The sequence below is a fragment of the Ahaetulla prasina genome, chromosome 1 (assembly GCF_028640845.1).
Source record: "Ahaetulla prasina isolate Xishuangbanna chromosome 1, ASM2864084v1, whole genome shotgun sequence".
NCBI lineage: Eukaryota > Metazoa > Chordata > Lepidosauria > Squamata > Colubridae > Ahaetulla > Ahaetulla prasina.
This window is the reverse complement of record NC_080539.1, coordinates 145,905,197-145,916,735: the sequence shown is the minus strand read 5'-3', so window position 1 is coordinate 145,916,735 and position 11,539 is coordinate 145,905,197. Positions and strand designations below refer to the sequence as shown.

At 37.9% G+C, this 11,539-nt stretch overlaps 1 protein-coding gene across 4 annotated transcripts in view; it reads left to right on the top strand.

The window, feature by feature from the left end:
- ARHGEF10 (Rho guanine nucleotide exchange factor 10) overlaps positions 1-10,602 on the top strand; it is a 117,980-nt gene extending 107,378 nt beyond the window's left edge. For all 4 annotated transcript variants that reach the window (XM_058177480.1, XM_058177471.1, XM_058177489.1 and 1 more), the window contains 2 exons: positions 1,351-1,473; positions 4,060-10,602. In XM_058177480.1, coding sequence (XP_058033463.1) covers positions 1,351-1,473; positions 4,060-4,571 — 635 coding nt within the window. In that variant the 3' untranslated portion in view covers positions 4,572-10,602. The remainder of the gene's footprint in view (positions 1-1,350; positions 1,474-4,059) is intronic.
- Positions 10,603-11,539: the final 937 nt, after the last annotated feature.

Below are 11,539 nucleotides of genomic sequence, written 5' to 3'. Positions count from 1 at the left end.
ACAGTGCATATCGTATGGAACAACATTTTTCTCCTGAGATTTTGATGGCTCTGACTTCATTGGTCTTTCCTAAGACTTGGCTGTTCCCGAGCATTGGGCCAAGGAATTGGGTGTATCTGTTTTGTTGTGTCACTTGGGTGGGATCTGCTCCATAAGGGTTTATTTTTACTTCCTTTAATCATTATGTTTATTTTTAATTTAAATTAAATGAAAAATTTAAATAAAATTTAAATTTAAAACATATTTATTGTTAGCTATCTAGAGTCTTGCGTTGATTGGCAACCATGTTTGCCTATCTGTCTACCTATCTGCCTTCCTACTTACGTACCAAATAGGAGTATTCATTTTGAGCTGTTTAGCTATTTTTCAAACTAAAGATAGGAAGGAAAAGACGTCCCCTCCCTCAGATTCAAGCTGTCTAGAACCATATACAGGTAACTTCCTCAGTCTATCGGCAGCATTATCATTCTAGCTGTGTGTTAGTCATTTCAGGATTATTTGTATGCAGATATTCATGCGCTCCACTTCAAATACTGGAAAAAGCAGGGGGAAAACAGCTGCAACTGACCATTATGAATACATTTTCGTAGGCCATGTTTGATTATTGTCAGTGACTGTCTGTGGAAGTTGCACAATACTGGGTTTATTCATAAGTTGGGAACACACTGATTTCAATGTACAGTTTTGAGGGTCTTGAATTTATACTTACATGCCTCCTTAGTTTATATTTTCTTGCTAATAAAACAATAGGTCTGTTCAGTTGTTTTCTGCATAAGGCATTTTTTCCATGAATAAAAATAGTGCTGGATCTTTTAATATATATTTTCTGGAGCTGTGATCATTTGATGCTATTTAATCACCTTCTGGCATCATTCATGTTTCACTCAAGGCTGCCCCTCTGCCCAGTTCTAATGGAACACTCTGGAATTCCACTTCCCAAACAAGCGACTTTTCTTTTTATGAATATTTGATAGTTAATTTTAGCATCAGTCCTTAGGGCCATCAGCGATTTCCTTTAAGCACAGAATGAAATGTTGTATTTCATGTCATGAATTAGTTTTCTCCAGCCCCGAGCCACCTAGATGTGTCCGGTCAACAGTGTCCAGAATTCCCAGTGAGTTCACTGTTTTGTTTGTTTTCAGAAACTGAAAAAATAGGATAGGTTATTGCTTGGCTAAGTGACCTTGTATTATAGTGATTTATTGTATACTTGGAAAACTAATAAAACCACAGCAGTGTTTTTAAATATGGAGGAGAACATGATTTCATTAAATAATGTCTTTACAAATACAGCCATAAACAGCAAAAAACCTGGTTTGGGAGTAATGTAATATTCTCTGCATCTTGCAGGACAGCAACGTGTTTCAGTGACTAGCCTCTTAGTATGCCATGGCCTGTTACTGGTTGGAACAAATGTTGGGATTATAGTAGCCCTCCCAGTTCCTCGTTTGCAGGGAATCCCCAAAGTAACTGGTGAGTATAATATTCACATTGTAAGTAAAAAAGAAAACTCTTATCAGTACAATTTTTTTTACTGATTCATCGAAAGTGCTGCGGTTAGATAAAGGAAAGCTCATATCAAAAAGGTTGGCAAAAGAGCCTGTGCTGTAATCTTAGCATTTTGTTTCCTATTTTTTTGTTTCATTTAAATGACATTTGCAAACTTCAACTCATACCTATATAGCAAGCATGGTCTACTCATGGGCAGCTCTGCATTGACACTCTTCTGGCCTCCCAAAGCTATTCCACCTAAAGGAAAATTTTCTATAGTATATATATTAAATTAAAATAATTTAATATTGTAGGTACTTTTATAAAAAGGCCAAGGAATGTTTAAATGTCTGGGATAAAATTAAAACACATTGTCAATCTATTAGTCATGATACATAGAGGGTATTTGGTAACCAGGAATCCTGAGGGTTTTTTAAACATTTACATATTCCTTATAAAACGAATGCATTGCTATGGTTTTACCTTGCTTCCACAAAGCCAGTTTGTATTTGCTAAATATGTCATTATAGTGATCAATTTTTTTAACAATCCATGTCAACAGGTAAAGAGATTGTTTGCCAAATGTCTTATAGAACACATTTCAGATATCATAGCAATTAATACTGTGAATCATGACAGAAATGTTCCCACAGTTGGGATCCCAAATTTTCCATGCTTTAATCTGATATGTTTAGTAAAAAAAAGTGAAATCTACACTCTTTCACTGGTGCCAACTTTAACATGATTACGTGTTGTAAGTGTAGATTAAGTTTTATTGAAAACAAGGTCTTCAGCAATGGATGGCGGAAAAAGCAAAATTAAGATAAAAGCAGTCAGCTGATTCCCTGACTCCTGCTGCTATAAAAACAAGAGAACAAAGCATGAACTGAATACCAATTTGAGCTTTGGCTCTTTGAAAAACAAATGGTAATTTCCAGAGGATGTATGTTCAATTGGATAATATGATACACAACACTAAGCTGTGGATTTTATAATTAAATATTATAAACCATGTTTATACGGTTTACATTCTGCATTTTCATTATTTTTAAAGTGGAAAAAAGAATCTGATTACAATTTTAAAAATCTTAACCAATTTAAGCATATACAATTAAAAAGAGTTACAAAATTAATAATTCAGTTCAACATATCAAAATATGATTTATAACACCCTTAAAATGTGTAGGACAATATATTAATCTGATGAGCCAGTACATAATGATGTAGGTTCTGGCATACATCTGTCTGAAGACACTCTTGCAAAACACTAGATGTAAGCCTCCTGGCTCTATTCTTCTATTGTAGGAGGAATAAAATTCAGCTAATACCGTGTTTCCCTGAAAATAAGACCCTGTCTCAGAGGTGGATTTCAGCAGGTTCTGATCAGTTCTGGAGAACCAGTAGCGGAAATTTTGAGTAGTTCGGAGAACCAGTAGTAAAAATTCTGACTGGCCCTGCCCCCATCTCTTCTCTGCCTCCCAAGTCCCAGCTGACTGGGAGGAAATGGGGATTTTGCAGTAACCTTCCCCTGGAGTGGGGTGGGAATGGAGATTTTACAGTATCCTTCCCCTGCCATGCCCACCGAGCCATGTCCACCAAGCCACACCCACAGAACCGGTAGTAAAAATTTTTGAAAGCCATCACTGCCCTGTCTTAGATTTTTTTGAACCCTGAAATATGAGCTTGGCCTTATTTTTGGGGAGGTCTTATTACTTTAGGGCACGTGGAGGAAACCAGAGGAAATGTTGGGGACCAGTTGCGCATGTGTTTAAATATTTTGGGGGAGGGCTTATTTTTAGGTGGGGCTTATTTTAGCGCATGCGCTCAAAAGCCCGATTGGGCTTATTATCAGGGGATGTCTTATTTTCAGGGAAACACGGTATATTGCTAAGCAAACCATAAAAACAATTGAAGACTTGAACTTAACTCACTCATAACTGATTAATGTTTATTTTATAACACAGTTCCTTATTTAGGCATTAAGAAAAAAAAATGAACTTGTTCAATGACAGTTCTGATTTTCTTCTTCCTGGTGGGGAGGATAAGTGTGGGGTAGGTGATGGGCAACTTCTTGTTAACTCATAATACTGAACTAAGACATAATGTTCATTGCCAAGTGAACACCTACGTGTTAAATCTATTTGCATACATAAATCCTGAGCAAGAATCAGGAAGAAAGGGTCAGAATGTGATTTGAGAGTCATTGGTCTATTTATGTAATAGGGTGAGGTCACAGAAATAAATCCTTGTAGAATTAGGTACTATTTTCTAATTGCAAGGTTGTTCTGCAGCTCTAATACTGCTTGCTTTGCAGATAGAAATGAGCACAGGAGGCTAGAGCTTTGGTTATTATCATGAGCTAGTTCTTCTGTTTGTAGAGAATTTTTCCCCGTGGAAAATTCTGTTTCACAACTGAAGTCTGAAGTGAATGTTGACATAACATATTAAAGGCATATTACAAGTTATACACTTTTTATTCAATGCTATATAGGTCCAGCAGCTGATGAAAAGAATTAAACTGCATGAAAATGAGTGTGTCTGAGGATGTGCTTTTTCTTTTGACTGCAGGAAGAGGCATGGTATCTTATCATGCCCATAATGGCCCTATCAAGTTCCTGGTAACGGCCTCTGTGACAAGCAAGCAGAACAAAAGCAAGTCAAAATCCAGGCTGAATTGTCCTCATTCAGGCCTGAAAGAGGATGACCAAAAGTGTGTTGGACCTGAGAGGCCCAATTCTTCTCTGAGCAACCCCAGTGACAATGCCATTTGGTTGGGGGGCTCAGTCGGATCCATTGCTCAGAAAAGTGACTTGTCTTCATCGTCCGGGTCACTCACGTTGTCTCACGGATCCAACACAACTGAACCTCGGCCAGAAGAGAGTGCTGTCTATGAGCTTTTGAAAGAAGTCTCCCCTGACCAGAGTAAAAGACATAGATCCAGAGAGGGGAAAGCAATATCCATCTTAGTCATCTCTGGAGGACAAGGACACAGAAGGGTGAATAAGAAATGCAAGCAGCAGCGGCCAGATGAACTGGTATCTTCGATAATGGTTTGGCAGATTCCACTGTTAAAAATCTGACAACAGGATATAATGCGATTTGTTCAATGGCAAAGTTTGCTTTGGTGTTAACACCATCATGATGAATTTACGTTTTTATCTCAAAGCAAATTAAATACCAATATTTGCAAAGGCCTCTTTATAAAGTTTCTTTGTCCTAAATTTACGTGGGTTACCTTGTTAGAACAAGTATCTTAGATACATTCTAAGAAGCCCGTTTCAGAGCTACATCTAAACATATATTTGAGTCTTCAAAAGTTCTTTAGTTGAAAAAAAAAGTATGATCCATTTCAAGCATTTTTTCTCATTTTGCTACTATTTATATTCAAATATTGTAGCCTAAAAAATATTCAGTGAAGGGAAAGGATCGAATAGTATTTCTCTGATGAGCCTTGCTTAAATAATTATTTCTTGCAAGGCAATATCATACATATGTGTTTCATTTTCCACAAACCTTTTTAAAGCAATCATTATTCCAAGGTAGTCTACTAGCTTAATTCCAGAGACTATAAATAAACCTGTAATATACTTTCTCAAGTAAGTGTCAGACACAGTAAAAAAGTTTTTTGGTTATATACTACAGATTTATACTTGGAAGGAAAAGAGGTAGGGCTAACTTTTAATTATTAATACTTAAAAATGAATATTATAAAAAGAAATGTTAAACATTCAGAATGAAATATGTTTGATTTACTAAGTGATGTATTTTTTAAAAACCTTTGGTTACTCCCAGTAAGTAGGAGGGAAAATAAAACCACTGTGAAATTTAGTAGATTCGGGCAGTTGCTTGTGTTTTGGTGCTCCATTTAATTATAGCACATTCTGTCGCTGGCGGTGGAATGTGTCTCATTTATCTATATGGCTGCTTATATATTTTGATTAACATTAGATAATAGTGAGGAAATCAAGTATAAACATAAAATAAAGAGACCCTAACATTAAAGTATATTGTTGTCATAAGATTATTATAGTTGGTCAGCCAGATAAATAGTCTGGATTTGGCATTTTGATCCACTTATTGAGTCCTTCCCAAGGACCCAGGATAGGCTGATGATGTTGTTTGATAGTGTTAAAGATCTCATTCACGGTGGGGAGGGGAGCTGTTCCAAGTAAAGCTGCCTTTTGCAATTGATGGAAGTAATTTTGTCAATGCCAATATTGTTCAAGTGGTGTTCCAGATGTTTTAGGATTGCACCCAGGACACCTATTATTGTTGGTATTACCTTTGCTTTCTTTTTTGTTCTGTTTCTATTTGTAGGTCTTTGTATATTGTGATTTTCTACAGTTCTTCTTCTATTCTGCTGTCTCCAGTACTGCAACGTCTCTTATCCAGACTTGTTTTTCTTATCACCTCTGGGGTGTTATGTAGCAGGTGCCTATCTGCTTGAATTCTAAAGTCCCAGAGTACTTTAGCTTCTTCATTTTTCTGTGTTGAGGTCCCATCAGTATTTATTTGCAAATGGTATGTTTTGCAGATCTTACAATATACCATTGGAACATCTATTTTGTTATCAGTCTGTGCAATCAGCTAACTTGGTGGTCCACTGTAATGAAGCTTCTTTGCTGGGACCGCATTTGCTGTCTGTTGCTGTCTACTCAATTCTGGCTTTATGTGCATTTGTTCTTCAAGCTTGGCCTTGTGCAGGCAGAATTAGCTTTCCAGTCTCTTTCTTCAACTTTCCTGCTCTTAGCCATTGGCAGTTCTGCTTAACCTGCTATATTTTTGAAGGTTCTGGCTATGTAGTACTTTGCCTTGCCATGTCTCAATTCTATGTTTCATTTGGTCTTGTAGGCCAGTTTGCTGTTTTCGATATTCAGTAAGCTTCACTGCATCTTCTTCATTGTTCTTCAGATATTCTTCCAGTACCCTTTTTTTCTTCAACTGTCTGATGTACTTGCAACATTCCACATCCACCTGTTTTCCTTGCTAAATAAAGTGTGTTGCTTCATTAATGAAGGGAATAATTCATTGTTATTATTTTTTCTGATCATCCTATGCAGCGCTTTTAGTTCTGCTTGAGTCTAGTCCACTGTTCCAGCTCTGTATCTGATGACTTGTGCAATTGTTAATTGCCTTGTTGGTATTTCCATTACTGGGTCTGGACTTTAAGATCTTCATGATAAATTCATTTCTAACTTTGTAACTTCACTGTTCTTGAGGTCATCTTGAAGGATGCCAGGAATTTGTAATGAACTTATTCATCAAGACTCTTGATGGTATCTCCATTCATATTTCACTGTTTTTGCCTTGTTGATGGTAAGGGTGGCACATTTGTCTAGTCCAAACTCCACAGTAATATCTTGGGATAGTGTGGAGCAGGAATTCTATTTCAGATGGTGCTTATCCATACAGCTTCCTATTGCCCATGCAAAAGAGATAGGATAGCTTGAAGTTTGGTAGCCATGCCCTGACTTATTCAGTATTGTTGACAGAGGAGTCAATATAGCGACAAACTCTAGTGGTGATAATCTCATTGAAAAAATCCTCTCTTGGTATTAACCTCTCCTTTATTTCACCATTGACCAGCAACTGTGTCTTCCATTGTGCTTTGCTCAAAGCTTCTGATATTTCTACTGATTCCTGTTATTTATAGACACTTGATTATCCAATACTGTAGCAGAGAGTCAAATGCCTTATTGTAATAAATCCAAGCCAAGTTCAGCTTGGTCTTCCTTCTGTTGTAACTCTCCAGAATCATCTTATCAGTTGGGAGTTAATCTCCTGTTTCGGTGGTTTTCTATCTGCTCAGGTGGAAAGAGCTTATGTTCAATCAGATGCTATTGGACTACATCAGCTACTACACCTGTTAGCAAGTTGTTGGTAAGAAGGTATTTGCCTGTAGTTGCCTGGTGTTGTCCCTTTTTCTGGAACTTTCGTTATCAGGTAGGTTTTGCTAGATGTTAACGACTCTTCAATTTCACCTCCTTGCAGTATGTTGTTAAACTGCTCAGCAGCAACTGGGTGTAGACCAGTCAATCAAAAGCCATGCAGTTCACCTTCACTTAAAGGTAAAGGTAAAGGTTCCCCTCGCACATACATGCTAGTCGTTGCCAACTCTAGTGGGCGGTGCTCATCTCCGTTTCAAAGCCAAAGAGCCAGCGTTGTCCGAAGACGTCTCCGTGGTCATGTGGCCGGCATGACTCAACGTCAAAGACGCACGGAACGCTGTTACCTTCCCACCAAAGGTGGTCCCTATTTTTTCTACTTGCATTTTTACATGCTTTCGAAACTGCTAGGTTGGCAGAAGCTGGGACTAGTAAAGGGAGCTCACCCCGTTTCACGGCAGCACTAGGGATTCGAACCGCCGAACTGCCGACCTTTCGATCGACAAGCTCAGCTGTCTTAACCCCTGAGCCACCACGTCCCATCTTCACTTGGTGCTGACCAATTCTTGATCTTCCTTGCCCTTTTCTCCACCATTTCTGCTGTTATCACAAGTTCTTATCCATCTCCTTTAGCCAAGGTGCGTTCTTGTATTTCTTTGGGTTGTCCCATGGCTCCACCCAGTACTGCACTGTTTTTTCTTTGCCAGATGTGGCTGGTTCACTGCAGTCTCTCCATTGATGGATTGGTGTAAACATTTCTGATTTGACTGAAATTAAATATTCTGCCTGTAGTGTGAAATGTGAGCTTTGATTCTGCTGTTTTTCTTGGCTGTAACTGTTGTTTGCTGATATTTCCTTGATCAGGTGTTTTTTGGTCTTCTTGTCTTTGATCTGTTCCAGCTTGCTTGCATCTGATCTTAACATGCTTATTTTCCAGCTTGATCTCCCATTTTGTTGGTGTACTGTTTGGCTTTCTCCCCCCCCCCCCCACACCTTGTTTGTTGTTTTTGCATCCAACATTTTCAGTTAAAACTGCAGTCATGCTGTAAATTAATTGGTTTGCTTGCCCAGGATGGTTGAACCTCTGGCATAGCTCTCCTTCTGCTCTCAGCATGCAAGGCCCACAGCCCTGGCAAGATAGTGACTCATTATGACTTCATTGCTCTCCAGATACATCACTGATTGTTACCAATGCATATTATTAACACAGACTTTGATCTGAAGTCAACAAATGTGCATTTGTCATGTGAATATTAGCAAAAAAAAACAAAAAACGAAAAAAAACAGCCATACATCTATAGAAAGAAGATGCCATGGCTGTTTCCAAGCCATAAAGAAGGGAATTTGTATAATCAAAGCAAGTCAACACATTTCCTTTTAATAAAATGGAAAATTACATACCCCCTGGGATGCAAACACAGGAGCTATCACTGCTGTGAAAAACTTAATTGCTCATGACCAACAGCTACAAAGTCAGGAGCCCTCGTAATGATTCTGGATAATGGTAATTAAGCATCATTTTACAGTTTGTAGAACTATGTGAGGTCTTAAAACCTGGGTGTACCTGAGCCTTGCCAGAGCTTAGCTGCAGGATGAGATCATTTACCTCAAGCTTATCCATTTGGATATCTTGAAGTTTGTATATATAATACCAGTAGTGGTATATTCTGATAGGATGGGATGGAACATGAGAATTTAAACTTTAAAAGAGCTTTGCTGTACCAATTAACAGTCTGCTTATTGGGAATAATAGCAGACCAGTATTTTGGATAACAGAGTCCTAGTTTCATCTTTTTTCTTCTTCTTGAAGAAGGGAGAATTCTAGTAGGAAACTTACATTACAAAGCTCTCTTATGGCCATTTCTTTCAAGTGTAATACACTGAATTCATTGCACTTAGGGAAGATTCAATTAGATCAATGGATATTAAATGTTTCTGTTACCTGTGACTAAATTTGATATAGTTATACAATAATGAAGACGTAAATTTTTATATGAGAGAGGAGGGAGGCTTCCTCTCTTTTCCTGAAGATGGAAAAAGAGTAGGCAGAAAACTAATTGGCATTCACCAGCAAGTTATTGGTTTGCAATAAATTAGAAAGCACTTTTAATATGAGCAATAGGTTTTTCCCCCAATTAGAGCATTAAAAGCCTTCCTATTTAGTTAATCAAATGTAGATTCATATTTGGAGTCACAAATTTACAGCTTAGCAGGTATAAAGGGTAATCACTTCTGTCTCTTGAGTTGCTCTTTTATATATAGTTCCAACTGATGGTTGTCTTGGTAGTCAAACACTCAGTAGTTTTCATAAGTGTGTGTCCTTGGCTGGACATAAAACCTTGTCATCTATCTTTAGGTCAGCAGTAATGAAACATTTGAATTTCTGGCTCCTTAGTGCAGACAGGGGTACCCCCAGAATTCATTTCTAAATGAGAATTTCCCATAGTGAAAATACAACTATAAGTTCTTTAAGCCATAATTTTACAGAAAAGATGTTAAGAATTGCAAATGCATTATCAAGTAACAACTTCCAAATGAGTCTATTACAGAAGTGAGCAGAGGTCAAGAAAAAGAAGTGATAATGTCTAGAGAAAATTATTTATAACTTTTAGCACTTAACCATCCAAGTTTACACCTCTCAAACACTTGTGGTTTAGGTTTTGGTTATATACTGATTTGCCATTGATTGATAAAATGTGAAACTAGTTCCCTGATTTCAGGATTTCTTTGAACTTGCATGTCTCGGATAATATTTCCTACACTCTAACTCAACTTGCTTTGGAAACTAAAAGGGCTTTGAGGAACAGTTTGTGATAGAGCTTTCTAAAGAAAATTCCATTAAGCTCTTTGGACTCTGGTTATTGAGGGCTGCTGAGGAAGTTTCCTAACAAGATTATTATAAAATAGGTGTGCTATATTACAGAGCTTTTAAAAACTCCAATAGAGAATTGTATATATGTATAGATTAAAATGCTAACCAGTAACCGAAGTACTGCTTTAATATTGGATACAAGCCACACTTATAGTCCACACAGAAACATATATGTGTTGCTAGGCAGATTTTTGTGTCTGATCCCATGTGAGAATAATGATATCTGGGAGGAAGACAGCCACTATGTTTCATCAAATGTTTTCTGATATCTAACAGTACATTTGTTATAACCTGAGCCATACAAATATGTATTTATGTCTAAAATAAACTCAATAAACTGTGAATAAAAAAAGACCTCAGAACTGTATTAGTAGCTTATTATGTTATTTGTTCAAACAGCTACAAGGAGGAGCATGAAACCTGTAATATATTGGGGAAAATGTTCAGTGAAATACAACCAGGAACAAAATACGTTTTTTTAAGTACTGTGATACCTGTTAGTGTCAATTCTTATAATGACTCGGAAAACATGGGTTGCTATCCATTGGTTCACATACAATGCCAAGTGCGTAAATAAGCGAAGAATTAACTTTGCCAAGTACCAAGGCTGAGCAGCTAGAATTTAGTTTCAGTATAGGAGATTCCTGATTTATATACACCAAGAATCTGCTATACTGAACCTGTTTTCCAGGTCATTATAAGAATTGACGTTAACAGGCATCACCGAACTTTAAAAAACTTAAAATCCACTTCCTATGAAATACTCTTGTTATTGCCTTCCTAACACAATCTCAACAAGAAAGGGTGAAGAGAGGATGATAATTGTCCAATACAGCTGTCGTGTCCCACCCCCCACTCCGACGAACGAATCAAGGAAGTCCGTAACAAACTTGGCAACGAAGCCTCTGCAGCTTGGCAAGTTCCTTCGAGGTTTATCAGGGCAGGCAGGAGTCCAAGTTGTGACTTCAGCGATAGGATCCGGTATCAGCAAACTCGGTAAGACTTTGCTTGACTCAAGGTTGGAATGCCAAAAGCAGGTCCTTTATATAGGCTGTGGGGTGTGGCTCCATGACTCAGCATTTATCCAGGCCTGCCCCTCCCTCCCTTCTGCTGGCATCACCTCTCAGATCTCTGGAAGCGAGGATCCTCCCACTTTGAATTGTCTTCAGCTGGATCTGCTGTCTGGGAAAGGGAGGGGTCAGAAGGAGTAGGCCCGAGCAATTCCAATACCTGGCTGGCTTCCTGCTCTGACAGCTGAGCCAAAGGAACACACCCTGTATGAGTGATATTT